The 21,137-nt window shown below is 38.1% G+C and overlaps 1 protein-coding gene across 1 annotated transcript in view; it reads left to right on the top strand.

The window, feature by feature from the left end:
- Nucleotides 1-21,137, top strand: part of C9H10orf67 (chromosome 9 C10orf67 homolog) — a 125,120-nt gene that overhangs the window by 23,711 nt on the left and 80,272 nt on the right. Inside the window, exon 5 of the mRNA XM_077802929.1 lies at nt 16,023-16,178. Within this exon, the coding sequence (XP_077659055.1) occupies nt 16,023-16,178 (156 nt within the window). The remainder of the gene's footprint in view (nt 1-16,022; nt 16,179-21,137) is intronic.

Below are 21,137 nucleotides of genomic sequence, written 5' to 3'. Positions count from 1 at the left end.
GTATTGTGACTGTATATTGATTTTTGTATTAAATATTTTTAGCATTAAAACTTTTACTTTTTTTCAATTGAACTTGGGATCTTATACTTGATCTGAGGTACACATTCAGCCCCAAATGTTTAATATCTAGTGAATTTAGGTCTTCTTTTATTAGATATCTTTATTAGATGTCTTTACTTTTTTATTCTTTCAGATGTTTATCTTTCAGGTAATTTAGTTTATTTCCACTTCAAAAAAAAAAGCTTTTTTGTACTTTTATTGAAATTCACTTGTTTAGAAATTTATTCATCAATTTAGGAAGAAATAATATCTTGTATAATGTTCAATTTCCCTAACCAAGAATATTACCTTGAATTCTTCTCAATTTATTTATGTGTTGCTTTATGTATTTTAATAAAGTTTTAGAGTTTTATTTATGTAGGTTATCTGCATTTTTCACACAACTAAGTTATTTCTAAGCATTATATTTTATAGCTTTAGAAAATGTAATATTTTCTGCCATATTTTTAAAGTCTATCATTAATGTGTATTGAAACCATTGAATTCTTAGTGCTTCATTGAAATATATTTTATATAGCATAAAATCCACCCACTAAAAGTGTACAACTTAATGGTTTTATAGTATGTTAACAGAATTGTGCAACCATCACCATAATCTAATTTTAGAACATTTTCATCACTGCAAAAGGAAACTTTCACCTACTAGGTCCACTTGTAGGTATTTTCTTGCTTTTAAGTGGAAGACACTAATGCACCCTCCTAAGGAGGGAGGAGGAATGAGGTGGGTGTGCACCCTTGCTTGCTGATTCCTTTGACACTGGTGCATCAGGAAAGCCAATGAGTAGCCTCACACTCTGTGTGATGAATATAGCTTCTAGACAAGAGGAGAGATCTGTGGCTTTAGAAAACTGAAGGGTCTGGGGGTGGGAGGGAAGAGGAGGGGGTAGGGGGTTAGCAATGATGGTTGAATGTGATGGATGTCATTATCCAAGTACATGTATGAAGATATGAATTGGTGGGAACATACTTTATATACAAACAGAGATATGAAAAATTGTGCTGTAATAAGAATTGTAATGCATTCTGCTGTCATGTATTTAAAAAATAAAATCAATTAATTTAAAAAAAAAGAAAGAAAACTGAAGGGTCTGAACCATCAGAATTTTATCCCCTTAAATGAAAGAATCAAAGAACCACCCTTACCTTTACCAAACGCTCCTTAGAGGGCTCATGAATGAAGTCATTGCCTTCTTATTGTGTATTGCTTTACCTTGTTTTTCTTTTTTCTGTGAGAAAAATCCAGAAGAGCCAAAGGACCTTCATAGAACTCTGTTGGGGTAAGTTTGGAAGAGAAGGAGCTGGATAGATACGAAATTGAAAAAAAAAGAATTCAGAGATGTAGGGAGGATCTGAGAGAAACACTGTCCTCTGTTTTGTATGGACGTGCACTATGGGAACCTAACAAAAGCTTGTGACTTCAGTTGTTCTTTGACATTAGGTGATGCTGGTGACACTTCGGTAAACTTGCTCCTCTTCTCTTAGCAGATAATAAGTGATAATAAATGCAGTCATCATATATTGAATTATTTACTATAACCCAGGTAGAGTGCAGAGTGTTCCCCATACATCATTATATTTACTATTTTTTGCAGAAAGACACAAAAGATAAGAGCTATATTCGGACAGATTACCAAAAGAATGCAATTTTTCAATCTAAGTTTCAATCTCCATATCTTTTCTTTTTTGGTGCAACTACAACTGGTATTTGGTAAAAATGGTGACTGACACCTCTTTTTCACATGTTATCATGCAGTTATTTGCAGAAAACTCTGCTGCTCCTGTGTCTTCTCCTTTTCTGGATAAGCCACCAATTCCTTAATTGTTCCTTATATGAAGAGAATTCCAGACTTCTCAGCATCTTTCTGGCCTTCTTAAAACATCATCTGGCTAGTCACTGTCCTCTTATATGGGATAAATATGTAACCAAACTTATTTGTATCAGTGACAGTCATTTCCTAATGACTTTAAGGAAACTCAAACCCTGGTAGCAAAATCAACTTAGCTCTCCTTTTTCTAGTTTCAGACCATGAGGAAGCAAGAGAATGCTATCTGAACCTCTAGCTGTGCTTGTCTTCTGAGGCAAGTCTTGCCATGTTGCCTACGCTGGCCTAGAACCCCTGGGCTCAAACTATCCTCCTACCTCAGCCTCCCATGTAGCTGGGACTATAAGCATGCACTCCCAGTCTTTGTTTCTCATAAGACAATATGAACAACAACATTTATTTTTCAAGTATTCAAGATTCATAGATTTTTTTTAAAAAAAATAGGACCTAGATACTCTATTTCAATAATCACAGATTTTATGAACACAAATGAAACAAGATAAAAACATAAATGTGTATAAATGCAAATGTTGAATTCATTGTCCTAACATAAATTGTTAGCAGAGAAAGAAAATATTGCTATAAAGAACTATGCTACGTAAGACAGAAGAAAATGTAGTCACAAACGTTTGGTCATAATATTTGATCTTTCAAAAATGTGTGATGTTGAAAAACAACAGATGTCAATTTGTATCATTAAATCAGAGAATGTCTTTGTACAAAATTTTCTACCTGCTATAAAGAGTTTCTTTCAGTTTTTGGAAGAAGAGGAAATAGTTGCAAGTTAACTTCAAATACTTTCATATGACATTTACATCATCAAATTATCACACCTCTTCTTTGGTAATTTTGTTATGAGCCATTCCAGTTTTTTTGTTTTGTTTATTTATTTATTTTTTTTGTAGGGACTATAACTTCTTTATTACTCATATTTATTTCAAGGAAAGTATTTCTTATTTGTCCTTTTCTTTACATTCTTTTTTTTTGAGAGAGAGAGAGAGAATTTTTAATGTTTATTTTTTAGTTTTTGGTGGACACAACATCTTTGTTTGTATGTGGTGCTGAGGATCGAACCCGGGCCACACGCATGCCAGGCGAGTGTACTACCACTTGAGCCACATCCCCAGCCCTACATTCTTAAATATAGATGAATATTCAATGCAGCGTTACCTGAATCAGTTTCAAGATTGTCCTGTTAAAAATGTGTGTGTTGAAATGTTGAAATTGTTTTTAAAAGTCTTTGAAGTGCGAAAATAATTATTCTTGCAATCTCAATTTGTTGCTTATTTTCTACTGCCTCTTGAGGATTCACTGATGAAAAACCTTTCCTAACAAGAACACAAACGTTTCAGTCAGCCATTCAAAGTTTTAACAATAAATGTTGTCTTGGTGCTAAATCATTGCTATTTAGGTTTAAAAACAAAAAGTCTAAATATGCAATGGAATACTAACATCCCGGTGTTTAGCAGGGATTAAATTTTCTGGACTCTTCTTATGAAATGGATGGGCATCTTCCAAGAGCAGCTTGCATGGCCCCAGATAGTGAAGAATTCGTTTCCTTGGAGCAATCTTAATGGCCCAAACGAGGCTTCAGGTTGAAAAGAGTGAGAAAGAAAACAGATGATACTGCAAAAAGTTAAAGTCTCTGAGATAAGATGACAAAATATGTCATGTCAAATTCATCATTGGCCCAAACTCATTGTGACTCATACAAAGACTCTTCTCCCTTAACTCTGCCCTTTCTCTCAAGTCTCCTAATCTCACTTAGAAGCATTATAACCCCTCCCACACCCTATCCTCCCCAGCTGGAAACCTGCACAGTCTCTTCCTTTGAAGAGTCTGATCCTTGTGCCAAACAGACTCTTCAAAGGGCTGCCACCATCCCCCATCCTGGTGTTCACACCCCCGTATGATCATCTCTCCTGTCTCCTTGAATGTGAACAGGACGAACACTTACTTCCAAGCAATAGAATATTGCAAAAGTGATGAGCTGCCTGAGTTTATGTGTAGTTCCTGTCTGGTTTGAGTCTCTCTCTCCTTTGTGCGCTTGGAGAAAGCAAGAAGCCATGCTGGGGTATAGAACTAAAGGCAGCCTCTGGCTGATGAGCAAGAACCTGAAATTCTTGGTCTTACAGCTAAAATGAAGTGGATTCTTCCAACAACCTAAGTGAATTTGGAAGAAGTTCCTTTACCAATTGAACCTCAGATGAGACCACAGCCCGGAACTACATCTTCACTGAAGCCTTGCAAGACCTTTGCAGAGGATCTAGTTTAGGTGGGCATGAGTTACAGACCTATAAAAACTAAGAAGACAATAAGTGTGCGTGTGCATGTGTGTGTGCATGTGTGTGTGTGTATTTTAAGTCACTATGTTTGTGGCAAAGTTGCTATGCAACAATAGAAAAAATAGAACACAAATTCACTCTTCATATTCAGTAAGCCATTCAGTTTTACCTAAATCCATTTTCCATGATCTTATCTCTGATGTCCCAGTAGTCAGCACTGCCTGTCTGGCCTGTGGCTTTTGCTTTCTTATTCTTTCAGGTCTTCATACACTCAGCCACTTATCCAGTCATCTGAGTCGTTTTTCCACACACAAGTCTGATCACATTCTGCCACTATTTAAGAACCTTCATGGTTTCCTGCATAGCTGTAGAATGAACCCCAAACCCCTTGGCAACACACAAAAAGCCCCTGCACCTCCCAGCTTTTATCTCCTTCTGCTACTTTGCTAAAAATTTGCCCACCAGCAATACCAAGCTACTCGCAATCACCTTAGTCTACACACCTCAAGTTATTAGTCACCTCCCTGGAATTTTCACCTAATATTCCTTATTGCTGTTGCTCCTGCCATTCAAGTCTGCTGTTTCCTTCTTGAATTTATGTTTGATTGAGCAATCAGTTGTTGGCAGTGGAGTAGTGAAGTCCCCTACTATTACGATATTGCTCTTTCTTCTTAAGATCTATTATGTTCAAAGCTAATATTTGTTTGATATATTTAGGTGCTCCAATACTGAATGCATATATATTTACAGTTGATATATCCTACCAATGAATTGATTTCTTTATCGTCATAGAGTGATTCTCTTTGTCTCTTGGGATAAATCTTGGCTGAAAGGCTAGTTTGTCTGACGTGAGTTTAGCTACTCTTATTCTCTACTGGTTACCATTTTCATGGAGTATCTTTTCCATTCTTTTGCTTTCAGCCTGTGTGTGTCCTTAAAACTAAAGTGACTCATAACACACCATTGTATTCTGTTGTTTTGTTTAATCTGTTTAGTCCCTCTCTTTGACTGGAGAATTTATTATGCATTTACATTGAAACTAATTGTTGGGAGGTAAGGACTCAGTATTGCCATTTTATTAATTATTCTCTTCTGTGGTTCCTTTGTTTCCTTTTTTCTCACTGTCTTCCCTTCTGTTTTTTTGGGGGGGTGGGAGGGGCAGTGGTATGCTTTGATTTTTTGTGTGTTTGTGTTTTGTGTATCTACCAGAGGTGTTTTCTTCATGGTTACCATGGATTATATATAAAACATCTTACAGTTATAAGATTCTCTTCTAAACTCCTAAAAATTTAATTTCAATCACATAAGTTTCACACTTTTACTTTTGGCCCATCTTCTTAAGTATTTATTAACAACTTGTGGCCTTAGTTATTTTTTTAGTTACTTTTAATACTGTTGTCTAGAGTTAAAAGTGATTTATATACTACCATTGCAATATTAGAATATTCTGAATTTGACCATCTATTTCTCTTTACCAGTGGATTTTATACTTTTATAAGTGTTCATGTTGTTACTTAGCACCCTTTAGTTTCCACTCATAGGACTTCCTTTACATTTTTTTAAGGCAGGTCTTGTTGTGATGAATTCCTTCAACTTTTGCTTGTCTGGTAATATTTTTTATCTCTTTTTTATTTTGAAGAACAGCATCATTGCTGGATATAGTATTCTTGGTTGGCTTTTGATTTTTTTCCAGCTCTTCAAATATATCGTCTGATTCCTCCCTCATGACCTGCAAAGTTTCTGCTAAGAAATATGCTAATAACCTTATAAAAGCTCTCTTATATGTGACAGGTCTGTTTTCCCTAGCTGCTTTTAGAATTTTCTTTTTTTATATATATATTTTTATTGGTTTTTCAAAACATTACAAAGTTCATGATATATCATCTTTCATACATTTGAATCAATTGGGTTATGAATTCCCATTTTTACCCCAAATACAAATTGCAGAATCACATCGGTTACACATCCACAATTTTACATAATGGCATATTAGTGACTGTTGTATTCTGCTACCTTTCCTATCCCCTACTATCCCCCTTCCCCTCCCCTCCCATCTTCCCTCTCTACCTCATCTGCTGTTGTTCAATTCTCTCCCTTGTCCCCCCCCTTTCCCCTCACAACCTCTTCTATGTAATTTTGTGTAACATTGAGGGTCTCCTACCATTTCCATATACTTTCCCTTCTCTCTCCCTTTCTCTCCCCCTACTCATCTTTGTTTAATGTTAATCTTTTCCTCATGCTCTTCCTCCCTGTTCTGTTCTCAGTTGCTCTCTTTATATCAAAGAAGACATTTGGCATTTGTTTTTTAAGGATTGGCTAGCTTCGCTAAGCATTATCTGCTCGAATGCCATCCATTTCCCTGCAAATTTTATGATTTTGTCATTTTTAGTGCTATGTAGTACTCCATTGTGTATAGATGCCACATTTTTTTTTTATCCATCTATTGAAGGGCATCTAGGTTGGTTCCACAGTCTAGCTATTGTGAATTGTGCCGCTATGATCATTGATATGGCAGTATCCCTATAGTACGCTCTTTTAAGATCCTCAGGGAATAGTCCGAGGAGGGCAATAGCTGGGTCAAATGGTGGATCCATTCCCAGCTTTCCCAGGTATCTCCATACTGCTTTCCAAATTGGCCTTACCAATTTGCAGTCCCACCAGCAATGTACAAGTGTACCCTTTTCCCCACATCCTCACCAACACTTATTGTTGTTTGACTTTATAATGGCTGCCAATCTTACTGGAGTGATGCCGCAGCCCGGCTGCAGCAAAATAACCGGGGGGTGACGAATAACTTGTGTACGTTGATACAGCAGGAGTGGAAGCTGTTTATTGTAGGACAACAGAGGTATTTATACATTTTGCACAGCTTATCTTAATTAGCATAAACTAGATACATCAGTCAACCAATAAGGAATCTCCACACTTAATGGCTCGCTTTTGTTACTTCTCAAACCACTCCCTCTGGCATTTTGCCAGGCACCATCCAGACTTGTTTACGAACTCTAACATTCCCCTGGCAAAATGCCAGGCACCATCCTGCCTTGTTTACAGACTCTAACAGAGTGAGATGTATCTTAGGGTGGTTTTGATTTGCATTTCTCTGACTGCTAGAGATGGTGAGCATTTTTTCATGTACTTGTTGATTGATTGTATGTCCTCCTCTGTGAAGTGTCTGTTCAGGTCCTTGGCCCATTTGTTGATTGGGTTATTTGTTATCTTATTGTTTAATTTTTTGAGTTCTTTGTATATTCTGGATATTAGGGCTCTATCTGAAGTGTGAGGGGTAAAAATTTGTTCCCAGGATGTAGGCTCTCTATTTACCTCTCTTATTGTTTCTCTTGCTGAGAAAAAAACTTTTTAGTTTAAGTAAGTACCATTTATTTATTCTTGTTATTAACTCTTGGGCTATGGGCGTCCTATTAAGGAATTTGGAGCCCAACCCCACAGTATGTAGATTGTAGCCAACTTTTTCTTCTATCAGACACAATGTCTCTGATTTGATATCTAGCTCCATGATCCATTTTGAGTTAACTTTTGTGCATGGCAAGAGAAAGGGATTCAGATTCATTTTGTTGCATTTGGATTTCCAATTTTCCCAGCACCATTTGTTGAAGATGCTATCCTTCCTCCATTGCATGCTTTTAGCCCCTTTATCAAATATAAGAAAGTTGTAATTTTGTGGATTGGTTTCTGTGTCCTCTATTCTGTATCATTGGTCCACCTGCCTGTTTTGGTACCAGTACCATGCTGTTTTTGTTACTATTGCTTTGTAGTACAGTTTGAACTCTGGTATCGCTATACCTCCAGATTCACACTTCCTGCTTAGAATTGCTTTTGCTATTCTGGGTCTTTTGTTTTTCCATATGAATTTCATGATTGCTTTATCTATTTCTATAAGAAATGCCGTTGGGATTTTAATTGGCATCGCATTAAACCTGTAGAGAACTTTGGGTAATATCGCCATTTTGATGATGTTAGTTCTGCCTATCCATGAACAGGGTACATTTTTCCATCTTCTAAGATCTTCTTCTATCTCTCTCTTTAGGGTTCTGTAGTTTTCATTGTATAAATCTTTCACCTCTTTTGTTAGGTTGATCCCCAAGTATTTTATTTTCTTTGAGGATATTGTGAATGGAGTGGTTTTCCTCATTTCCATTTCAGAAGTTTTGTTGCTGATATACAGGAATGCCTTTGATTTATGCATGTTGATTTTATATCCTGCCACATTGCTGAATTCATTTATTAACTCTAGCAGTTTCTTTGTAGACCCTTTTGGGTCTGTTAAATATATTATCATGTCATCCTCAAATAGCGATAATTTAAGTTCTTCTTTTCCTATTTTTATGCTTTTAATTTCTTTTGTCTGTCTAATTGCTCTGGCTAGTATTTCAAGAACTAAATTGAATAGAAGTGGTGATAGAGGGCATCCCTGTCTTGTTCCAGATTTTAGAGAAAATGCCTTCAGTTTTTCTCCATTTAGGATGATGCTAGCCTGAGGATTAGCATATATAGCTTTTACAATGTTGAGGTAAGTTCCTGTTATCCCTATTTTTTCTAGTGTTTTGAACTTAAAGGGATGCTGTACTTTGTCAAATGCTTTTTCTGCATCTATCGAGATGATCATATGGTTCTTGTCTTTAAGTCTATTGATGTGGTGAATAGTATTTATTGATTTCTGTATATTGAACCAGCCTTGCATCCCAGGGATGAATCCTACTTGATCATGGTGCACAATTTTTTTGATATGCTTTTGTATTCGATTCGCCAGGATTTTATTGAGAATTTTTGCATCCAAGTTCATTAGAGATATTGGTCTGTAGTTTTCTTTCTTTGAAGTGTCTTTGTCTGGTTTCGGGATCAGGGTGATGTTGGCCTCATAGAATGAATTTGGAAGAGCTCCTTGTTTTTCTATTTCTTGAAATAGCTTGAAAAGTATTGGTATTAATTCTTCTTTGAAGGTTTTGTAAAACTCCGCTCTATACCCATCCGGTCCAGGGCTTTTTTTGGTTGGTAGTCTTTTGATGGCTTCTTCAATTTCTTCCTTTGTTATTGGTCTGTTTAAATTGTGTGTGTCTTCCTGACTTAATCTGGGCAGATCGTATGACTTAAGAAATTTATCAGTATCTTCACTATCTTCTATTTTATTGGAATATAGGGTTTCAAAATACTTTCTAATTATCTTCTGTATTTCTGTAGTGTCTGTTGTGATATTGCCTTTTTTATCCTGTATGTTAGTAATTTGAGTTCTCTCTCTTCTTCTCTTTGTTAGCATGGCTAAGGGCCTGTCGATCTTATTTATTTTTTCAAAGAACCAACTTTTAGTTTTTTCCATTTTTTCAATGTTTTTTTTTTTTGTTGTTTCAATTTCGTTGTTTTCTGCTCTAATTTTAACTATTTCTTGTCTTCTACTACATTTGCTGTTGTTTTGCTCTTCCTTTTCTAGGTTTTTGAGGTGTAGTGTGAGTTCATTTATTTGTTGGTTTTTTCTTTTTTTGAGGAAAGAACTCCAAGAAATGAATTTCCCTCTTAAAACTGCTTTCATTGTGTCCCATAGATTCTGATATGTTGTGTCTGTATTGTCATTTGTCTCTAAGAATTTTTTTTATCTCCTCCTTTATGTCTTCTGTAACCCATTGATCATTCAGTAACATATTGTTCATTTTCCATGTGATATAGGATTTTTCCTTCCTTCTTTTATCATTGATTTCCAGTTTCATTCCATTATGATCAGATATGGTGCATGGTATTATCTCCACACCTTTATATTTACTGAGAGTTGCCCTATGGCATAATATATGGTCTATCTTTGAGTAGGATCCATGTGCTGCTGAGAAGAACGTGTACCCACTTGATGATGGTTGATATATTCTATATATGTTGGTTAAGTCTAGGTTATTGATTGTGCTATTGAGTTCTATAGTTTCTTTATTCAGCTTTTGTCTAGAGGATCTGTCTAATGGTGAGAGCGGTGTGTTGAAGTCACCCATAATTATTGTGTTGTAGTCTATTTGACTCTTGAACTTGAGGAGAGTTTGTTTTATGAACATTGCAGCTCCATTGTTTGGTGCATACAAATTGATAATTGTTATGTCTTATTGGTGGATGGTTCCTTTTAACAGTATATAGTGTCCTTCTTTATCCTTCTTGATTAACTTAGGTTTGAAGTTGATTTTATTCGATATGAGTATGGCCACTCCTGCTTGCTTCCGAGGGCCATGTGAGTGGTATGATTTTTCCCAACCTTTTACCTTCAGCCTGTGTATGTCTTTTCCTATCATATGAGTCTCCTGAAGGCAGCATATTGTTGGATTTGTTTTTTTGATCCAGGTTACTAGCCTATGTCTCTTGATTGGTGAGTTTAGATTACAATTGAAATATGATTTGTACTTCCAGTCATGCTTATTTATTTATTTATTTTAATTTGGCTAGTTTTTACTTTTTGGTTATTTTCCTCCCCCTATACTGAGATACCTCCTGCTGTTAGTTTTGGGCACTATTTTTCAATTCCTCTTCTTGTAGTATTTTGCTCAAAATGCTTTGCAGTGCTGGTTTTCTGGCTGCGAATTCTTTTAGCTTTTGTTTATCGTGAAAGATTTTAATTTCATTGTCAAATCTGAAACTTAATTTTGCTGGATACCATATTCTTGGTTGGAATCCATTATTTTTCAGCATTTGAAATACATTGTTCCAGGATCTTCTCGCTTTCAAAGTCTGTGATGAAAAATCAGTCATTAACCTAATTGGTTTACCCCTGAATGTAATCTGCCTCCTTTCTCTCGTAGCTTTTAATATTCTCTCCTTGTTCTGTATGTTGGGTATCTTCATAATTATATGTCTTGGAGTTGGTCTCTTACGGTTTTGAATGTTTGGGGTCCTGTAGACTTCCAGGATTTGGCAATCCATTCCATCTTTCATCTCTGAGAAGTTTTCTAGAATTATTTCATTTAATAGGTTGTCCATTCCTTTGGTTTGATTCTCTATGCCTTCTTCTATCTTGATGACTCTCAAATTTGGTTTTTTTATGACATCCCATATCTCATGAATAGATTGCTCGTGGGATTTAAGCATCTTTTCTGTGTTGACTATATTCTTTTCAAGTTGATAAACTTTGTCTTCATTATCTGATGTTCTGACTTCTACTTGATCTAGTCTATTTGTAATATTCTCGTTTGAGTTTTTAATTTGGTGTATAGTTTCCTGCATTTCTAGGATTACTGTTTGATTTTTTTTTAAGATCTCTATCTCCTGGTAAATCTTGTTCTTTGCCATTTGAATTTGTTTGTTTAATTCATTTTCAAAATATACTTTTATTGCTTGGACTTGCTGTCTCATGTTTTCTCTAATATTCCTTTCCATCTGAGTTAGGTATGCCTTGAGTTCTTTCCCTATCTATGTTTCTGATGCTTCTAGGTCCTCCTGTAGATTTAAGTTGTCCTGCATTGTTTGCACTCCTTTTTTCCCTTGTTTTTTCATGATGTTGTTACCAATGTTGACCAGTGACGAGATCTTGCTTCCCGATGTTGAAGAATAACACCAAAGAAGTACGCCGAGGCAAGGTCAGAGTAGAAATTAGAAGTTTATTAAAGGACAGCAGAAAAGACTTCTCCCGGAGGAAGAAGGGGACCCAAGAGGTGGAATCCATGGAAGTGCGGTTGTTTCCCCTTTTTATAGTTTTGGTGATGGAATGTAGGTTGGAAGGCCTGAGGGGTGGGACACAGGTGGGCCAAAGAAGTAATCTGGGCAGGAAGGACTTCATTATCACTTCTTTGAGGTGGACTTTGGCCTAGGGCCTCTTCAGGACTTCATTAACATTCCATGAGTTGTCCTCTGTGTTTTCCCTGAGTCATTCTCAGCATGGCCTCCATTTTAGATTTCACTCGATATTAGACCCGATTTACCTAACTACACTGGCTACCTAACTTTAAATCTGGCTTCAATGTTCACGCTACTTTCCAGCTCTATTTGATTGCTGTGTTTCTGCTCTCTTCTATAAATTTGTTTTGGTTTTTTATATCTCTGTTGTCTCTCCTTTGTGTTGGTAGACTATGCCTGCTAAAGTGGATTTCGCTGGGAAGGAATTCCAATGGCCGAGCTCCAGTGACTTCACCTCTCTGCTATGGCGGGCCCCAGGCTCCTTGCTGGGGTGTCCGAATGGGGGGGTGGGACTGGACTGTCTCTGGTTGGTTTCAGCTCCTGGACGCCGGCGGCCGGGCAGTCTCCAGCTGCCCAGTGGCGTTGGCAGCCGGTAGGTGATCGGTCGCCAGCGGGCGGGTGGGTGGACTTCAGCCGCCCAGTCGCGTGGACAGCGGGTGGGCTGTCGACAGTGGGCGGGTGGTCTCCAACCGCCCAGTCGCACAGGCAGCGGGCGGATGATAGGTCGCCAGTGGGCATGCGGTCTTCAGCCGCCTAGTCGCACGGGCAGCGGGCTGGCTCTTGCCGGTGGGAAGGTGATCTCTAGCCACCTAGTCTCGCAGTCGGTCGCCGGTGGGCGGGTAGGCGGTCTCCAGCTGCCCAGTCATGCGGGCAGCCGGCGGGCGATCGGTTGCCGGCGGGCGTGTGGTCTCCAGCCGCCCCATTGCAGTGGCAACGGGCGGCTGTCGCTGGTGGGCGGGCAATCTCTAGCCACCCAGTCGCGAGGGCCTGGCCTCTAGTCCCCTGGTTTCTCCTGCTAGTCCTGGTTTCTCCTGCTATACCAGATTTCCCCTGAGTGATGCCTCTCGGCATTCAAACTGTACTCTGGGCCTGCCGTTTGTTGGACGTGGAGGGTGGCTATTGAGAACCCCGGCACTCTATTGTTTTGATTTTTTCCACTTGCCCCTCCCCCCGAGCTGGCAATACAGGTTTCGTTTTCCCCACTGATGGGAGGGGGAGTTGAAGGTCGGGTGTCTCTAGTTTTCTCAGCGTCTTTATGCAGGTTTGCTCTGATAATCCCTCCCCTGGAGAGCCTAGGAGAGATTTTGTGCAAATTCCCTGCTGTAAGGGAGATGAGCTGAGTAACACGCACCTGTTTTATTGTTGCAATCTGTCGGAGAGTGGCGGTGGTTACTTCAGCTCTTCAAGATGGTGGCCACTGGTTTCCTTGGTGGAGTTTCCGTTGTGGGGGATAGAACTGTACCACTTCCTTCCCCATCTGAAATCCCAAACTCAGGCCGGGGCTCCGTGAGTGCTCAGGCGGCAGGATTCCACAGAATCTGCAGCAACGTTTCTCCCTGCTTGCTGGTTGCTTCTCGGCGGCTCCCCACTGTCTGTAGCCGCGCAGCGGGCAGCGCGGATCAGTCAGCCCGGATCTCCGGTCGCACAGTTGGCTCGTGTATGAGACTCAATTACCGGACCTTGGTGCTGGAAATCCTTCCTCTAGGTTTCGGTGCACCCCCATGTTGCTGTAAGTTCCTAACAAGATAGTTTTTTGTCGTTCTAACTCGTTATTCACCCATGCAGTGGCACGGTACATGGGGTGTGATGCACTCTATTCGCGGCCATCTTGGGAATCCAGAATTTTCTCTTTGGCTTTCACTTTTGAGAATTTGATTGTAGGGATTCAGAATATTCTTATTTGTGCTGATCTTTCTTGGAATCCTTAGAGCTTCAGGAATCTGGATGTTCTTATCATAAGCTCTCATGATTTAGGGAAGTTTTCAGCCATTGTTTCTCTTAAGAAACTTTCTGCACTTTTCTCTTTTCTCCTTCTGAGACTTTGATACTTCATATTTGTATTTACTCCATACTGTTCCGAAGGTCTTTTCTGCCTTCTTCTCTCTTTTCCATTCTTTTTATTGTTTTTTTCTTTAATTGGTTAATTTCAAATAACCTGTCTTCAGTTTCATTCTCCCGCCCCCCATGATTGAACTTTTGCTGTTGAAGCTCTGTTGTAATTTTAAGTTCAGTTATTGTAGTTTTCAGAATTTCTATTTCATTCTTTTGATTCCTTCTATATTAGACTTCTGATTTTGCTCATGCATTTATTTTCCTGGTTTTATTTGTCTGTATTGACTTCTGTGTAATTTATCTTCTTCAAAATGATAACTTTGGATCCTTTGCTAGGCAATTTGTAGATCTCCATTTCTTTAGGTTTAGTGAAGGGAGTTTTATTCGTTGGTAGTGTCGTGTTTATCTGATTCTTCATTATCTATGTATCCTTATGTTGGTATGGGTGTTTTCAACCTTTATAGACTGGTTTTGGCAGGTAAATACTTTTTCTTTTGAGTCCCTAAGGTGATGGAATTACCTCTGGAATTGCAGTTAGGTCTTGTGGCTGCTGTTGGGTCCTCAGTAGGGTTCATGGTTGGCTGGCTTATTACCAGGAACTTGAGAAGACTTGGACTCTTCCTAGTCCCTCCAAATACTTGACTGCCTCTAGGACCTTGATCAGTTGGGTAGTGCTGGGTGAAGGGTTTGCTTTAGGTTCCGTGGTTGGTCCCACAGATGACAGGTCTGTTACCAGGTATAGAGATGAGAGTGTCTCTCTTCAAGTCCCTGGAAGGGCTCCTGCTGGGTCATTGGATGGATTCCTGGTTAGGTAGTACTGGCCCTGGACTACAGTTGAAAGGAGCTACAGCTGAATTATAAGGATGTTTTATGGTCCATAGTTTAGACTGAGGGCTGAAGACCTACACCATGGACAGAGGTGAACTTGCCTTCTGCCAGGCTCTTATGGAGGCAGGACTGCCCCCAGACCATAGTTGAGTAGGTTTGGAGCTAGGTCACAGGGTTGATTCAGAAAAATTGTGCTCTATATGTGTAATATGAATTGTAATGCATTCTGCAGTCATATATAACAACTTAAAATTTAAAAATAAATAAATAAAAACTTTTAAAAAATAAGAATATGCAAGTGCACTGAGATCAGTGAACCTGCCTCAGGCAGCATGTATGGTATGTCTCCTATTTGAATAGGAGATCTAAACTTCTGTCTGAAAAAAAACCTCAGGATGGACAGATCTGGTTCTGGACTGAGAAGGAGCTGGGTTGCAGAGCCAATGGGATTGAGACGTATGAGCCTTTCCTCCCTGGGTAGGAGAGACCGTTGCTGTCAGATGGCAGCTAAAAGGGGCTAAATTACTGGGCACTGCAGAATTTGATATGGAACTGAAGTCAGTGGCCTAACTCCAAGGGCATGGATACATGACTGCTGGTGGGTCCCTGGGAAAGGGAGACTTCTCTCAAGCCACAGTGAGAGAGGCTTTAGCTGAGTTACAGGGCCATTCCTCAATGTTCATGATGAATGAGGGTTCATAACCATAACTGAGTCCAGTAGACCTGTCAGAGGTACTGACAGGCATGACAATCCTTGAAATCCCTTGACATATGGATCTGGTGGTAGGACCAAAGCCAAACAGGTTGTAGCCAAGTCCACAGAGGGATGAAGCCATTTCTGGGTCAGTTGCTAGAATCATGGTTGGTGAACCTGCCATCTGGATATAGGCCTGTCTTATCAGAACAGCCCTCTCCATCGTGGCCTTCATTAGGGCTGTGCAACATCCTACCCAGGTCACAAAGCTCCCACAAAGCAGTTTTGTTGATGAATAGCTACCAAATTCTTGTTGTTTTGAGGGGGATATTACTGTGTGGGGGGAGGGGCTCCAATTCTGCCATTTTCTCTTTACTATTATTATTTGCATGGCTGATAAAGTTAGAGTAATACATCACGCTTTGGGTTTTATAGAAAAATGCTATGCTATATTGCCTGATTCTTTAGCATATGCGGTAATGTAAAAAAAGAGTTACTACAAATTGTGTTCAAATTTTTAAAATAACATCACTTCACAAGTCAACAGCTAAAATAAAATAAGAAATGGTTTCCAGTGGTGTTAGCTGAGTTTCTGATTTATAGTGTGCCTTTTTTTCATCCCAGAAATATTTTGATGTTGAAGAAGAGAAGGCTGCTTTGCAAGATGCAACAAATATCAAGCTGAATATTTTGGAAAAAAAGCTGAAAGAGAAAGAACGAATTATTAGGGAATTGAAAGAAGAACTAGAACGTTGTGAAGAAGCTGGATTTCTAAAACTTGTAAGTTTCAAGATAAAGATTAATTTTAATATATGGAAATGAAGTCATAGATTGCTAAAAGCTTAGGTTAAGGATGAATGAAATTGAATGGATGTATCTTGGACATCTCTCTATAATATAAGCTAGTTCAGCACTTTATTGCTTAATGGCGTATCCTAGAAAACACATAATTATAAACAAGAGCAATATACTTGTTCTCAATTTTTTATTTACAATGAAAATATAAATAATATCATAGATCCTCTGAAAAAAAATATTTTCACTCTAGAAGAGCATATGAGTGGATTTCTGTGGAAATTTGGAAACTTCCACCCTTTTTTGCAATCAAGATAGTTGGAAAGACACAATGCTAAGTTTCCAAAGTCAGAGGCTTCCAGGAAGCCAAGTTGGAACAGAATGACCTTTAAATAAAAAAAATATTAAGAAGGAAGAGTTCATAGGATTACCTCTCCTCAATGGGAGTTTGGAGCTGCTTTATTGCTTAGACAAAGTACTGATCAGGAACAAAAATGGAAACAGTAAGAAAGCAGAAAGGAGATCCTGAACTCCTGTCCAAGAGAAGAATTGTTAAGGGCTTTGGAAAGTGTGACCCTGAGAATAAGTTCTCCATTTCCTGTTAGCCCTGAGGTATCAGCTATCTCAGGTCCAGCCATAACCCAGAGTCAGAAAAGGATTTATTATTAGGTTCTAAGAGCAAGAAGCTAATGATTGTTTGATTGGGAGAGTCCAGCAGAAATTTCTGAACCCTGGGGAAATAAAAATATACCGAATACCAAACTACAGACTGAGTCTCCCTTATCCAAAATACTTGAGACCAGCCCAGAGGTGTTTCTGATTTCAAACTTTTTGGATTTTGAAATATTTGTATATACATCTTAAGGATAGAACTATATGTTTCATATATACCTCATACACATAGCCTGAAGGTAATTTTCTACAATATTTTAAAATAATTTTGTGCATGAAACAAAGCTCCATAGTATATAATTTTCCACTTTGGCATCATGTTGGTGCTCAAATTTTTCAGAGTTGTAGCGTTTCAGATTTTTCAGATCAAGGAAGCTCAACCTATAGCAGGTCCCAGATATTTTATCAATGGTATCTCATTCTCACAGCTCAGTTTGCAGATGAGGAAGCATTTTGCCTGCTTGCCTTAGAGTAAGCAGAACAACCAATTTCTGCATTTATTTTTCTTTGACCTTTGCATCAGCCTACATCTATTCTTATTTTTTGGAGAAAATAATTTAACGAAAAAGACTAAAAACTATAATAACTTTTAATTCTGCCTTGAGCAAAGATATCAAGTTTATCTGTGGCAAAAAAAAAAATTCTGGTTTATTTATTTCCCATGTGTGAAACACAAGGTGATACCTACCTAGCTAAGGTAGAGTTAGGGTAGGGTACCTGCAATACTGAACGCAAATAGTTTTAAACGCTTTAAAGAAAGATTAAAAACTAAGTTCTAGTTGGTGTGGGGAGATACAGACACCCTTATAAGCATCTGGCTTTTGTTCTATAAAATGTATTGAACAATAGGCCTCTGGACATTGAGAATCTCTCAATTCTGTAAGAGTCCCTTACACTCTTGAAATCTTTACAACTTTAAATGCTGTCTTCAACAGGTTACCTGGTCTGTCTAGATGTTCTGGGGTAAGAATGAGGATGGACAGTGGCTCCATAGGAACAGCATGTGGGATCCTGCACCCACTCAGGTGCAATCAGTCTGTCCTGTGGATCACAATGGCATCCAGAAAACCTTGGTATTCCACAATAATTTTCCCCCAAAGAGTTCACACCAGAATTTTTGTAAACATTCTAAGATTTGTGAGGTTGGGGTAATTCTAATTAGTCAGGTTATAGATCACTTTCAACAAAATGTGTGGCCCTGTCTCCTGACCTTGGGCAATTCAAAGCACACCAGTGTGCATTTCAAAAACCTAGACCTGAAGGCCACAAAAGTAGATCAGAATTTTTAGCAAATGAATATATGGACAATACCTTTTAAAATCTAAGAGCAAACTTTCCTCAAATTCCTTGCCACTTAAGTTCTACATGATGTATCTTCCATATTTGAAATTTCATCTTATACAACTGCCCCCTCTAGTGGTATAAAAATCCCCTTGAGACTCCACCTAAATCTAATGTGCAATTCAATTTGGAACACAGAATTTGGAGGAACAATTAAAATTTTCAAAGCAGCACTGGAAATAACTTGAAAAGACCTGAAATAAGCAAGCTTTATTTTATTATCTAGAATTACCTAGTTTGTTCTTACTAATAAATTACATAAGTAGTTGTACAGTTAATAGGTAATTTATAGTTAATTTGTAGTCATAATCTCTCTCCTGGATTGTTTCTGAGAGAAATCTGATAAAACTGTAATAGGAAAGGATAAGTTCAATAAACAGCTAGTTACCTCAAAAACTTTGTGAGGCCCTACAAAACTTAGCAAGACCCTGTCTCAAAAACAAAAACAAACAAACAAACAAAACCAAAAAACAAACAAACGAAAAAAGATGTGGCTCAGTATTTAAGCCCTTTGGGTTCAATACCTGATACCAAAAAAAAAATTTTTTTTAAACAGTTTAAATTCTATTGTAAATAAAATGGAAATAAGAAAAGGAAGCTCTTCAAGTTATAGAACCCTCATTTCCAGGTGAGAAAATTCTTGACATGGAATTTTTTTCTGAGAGCAACTTCATTCGGGGAAAGCACTTTACAGTTTTTAATCTATGGAAAACCCGTGTGACCTTGCTACATACTGCTGTAGGTTACCATGCCGTCTCTTGAATAATCAATCCCCTGGAGAAATTATAGAGGAAGTTAGACTGTCAGAGTATGTGTGTGCATGCGTGTGTCTGCATGTGTATTTTAATTTCAGTCAGAGTTGCTGCATTGAACAGACTTGTCATTTTTCTTCCGTACCCAAATACCAATGATCCATCACACACCCTCCCTTCCTTGGTGAACATGTCTGCTCGTTGCTGACAACTTTGAAACAGAGCTGTCAATCAAGACCAGCAGCTCTGCAGGGCTGCGCAGCCCTAGTGTGCCACTTTCCTGGTTGTCACTCATTGAGGAAGCACCTGCTCATCTCTGTGACTGTAATGAGACATAGGCATACATTAGAACCCTACTCCTCCCCCAGCATCAAATTGAGATGTCCAAGTATTGTACATGGATCCTGAAGAATTGAGATGCCAATATCACAGAAGGGAAACTGCTGAGAAGTCACATAAAGTGCTCTGAACCAGGACTTCCCAGACTCTACTGTTCATATGAATCACTGAAGATGTTGTTAAGATATGGACTCTGACATAGAAGAGCCAGGCTGGAGCCTGAGAGTCTGTATTTCCAGAAAGTTCTCAGGTGCTACTGGGGCTACTGTTCAACAGACCACTCCCTAGCTAGGAAGGTTCTCAATTTTTTTTCAACTATTTTTAGAAATGATTCTTTCAAGATTCAGTTTGGGATTCTGAAACCTGGAAACCAGAATTCCGTCTGTTTTGTGAATATTCACAAGAGAAATAGTGTATGCACTACTACCTGAAGTCCTAGTTTTCATAGTATGATAGTAAAAACTTGAGAATGGCAAGTTTCTTAATACATTTAAAACTCCTGAAGGATCCTGGATTACCCACAGTTTCTCTTAGAGTACAATGTGACTTAAAAATAGCTACAACCAATCAACCACCTTTTAAGGATCACAATCCATCTTAACCTTGTTTTATTAATGTAATTTACTTTAAAAGGAATCTTGTGGTTTAAGTAAACCAAAATTGGTGATGTGGGCAGATGGCAGAAGAAACATCACCACAAAACCTGCCACTCAAGAGTGTAACAGAGAACCATAGCAGCCCAGAACTATCCCTTTGTTCATTTTGCTAATGAGTGTCCTCATTGCTGTGGGCGGCTGAATAGTTAATGACTTGCAGTTCCTACAGCTGACAGATGGTGGGGACAGAGCTAAAGGTTACCCTCATCAAAAAAGAGGGTGGTTGTACACTGATAGGTGGAGGAAAACCCCTTGAATTTAATGTGTTTTCCTTGGGTCTTGCTTTCAATACAGAGAGATTCCTAGATAACACATTTAGGGGTTAGTTGCACTAGTTGTACATTTTACAATTCATCTTGATTTCTTCAAATAGTTTTCCTTTAGTTTATTATAATGGATACTTGTCCACTGGAGAGCTTCATAATCCACCACTATTAGGAAATGTATGTTTAACTCTATTAAGGCCAGTACTGTTTGTTTTTTAAAAATCCTTTTAGTCTATACTACATTCTGTGATGGTCTCAAGTTGAGCAGTGTGAGACAAGAAGTTAATGACTGGGATTCTTGCTGTGGCTTTTATTATTTAGGGAGGGTTCTTCCTTCACTAAGAACACCATGTTGTTTGTTAACTACCTACAAGACTTGGTAATATTTATTTGTAAAGCATGAATTGGGCTCAAATAAGTCAAATTAAATGGTAAATCAAAACTTTGAATATTTGTAATTGAGCTTAGTGCAAAACTCAGCATATTTTAAATCCCACTAACTCTGATATATAAGTACATAACTTAGTAAGCTGGGTTTTTTAAAAGGTTTATTAATGTGTTACAAAACATTTCAAGCATTATTGTTCTTTTGAACCATTATGATACAGGGGAAAACAGTTAAGTAATTTACTTCCTGATATCTCTAAAGTTAAATAAGAGTCGAGTTCCAAAAGAAAACCAGTATATTAGAAGGAATATTTTGTTTTTGAGCAGATGTTTTATTACTATTAATTTCTTAAAAGGAATTAATTTTGTAAAAGGGTTGAAATTCACCTGTAGATTACTTTAAAATTCAAAATTATTTTAAGACTGTAGTAATTTTGAAGCAAAGTCTGCAGACTTTTCTTTCTCTTTTAGCATAATAACATGAGTTTAATATTTTGAAATTATGTAACTGATTTAATATTTTGCCCCGAT

The sequence above is a fragment of the Urocitellus parryii genome, chromosome 9, assembly GCF_045843805.1.
Source record: "Urocitellus parryii isolate mUroPar1 chromosome 9, mUroPar1.hap1, whole genome shotgun sequence".
NCBI lineage: Eukaryota > Metazoa > Chordata > Mammalia > Rodentia > Sciuridae > Urocitellus > Urocitellus parryii.
This window is presented reverse-complemented; position numbering and strand designations above follow the sequence as displayed.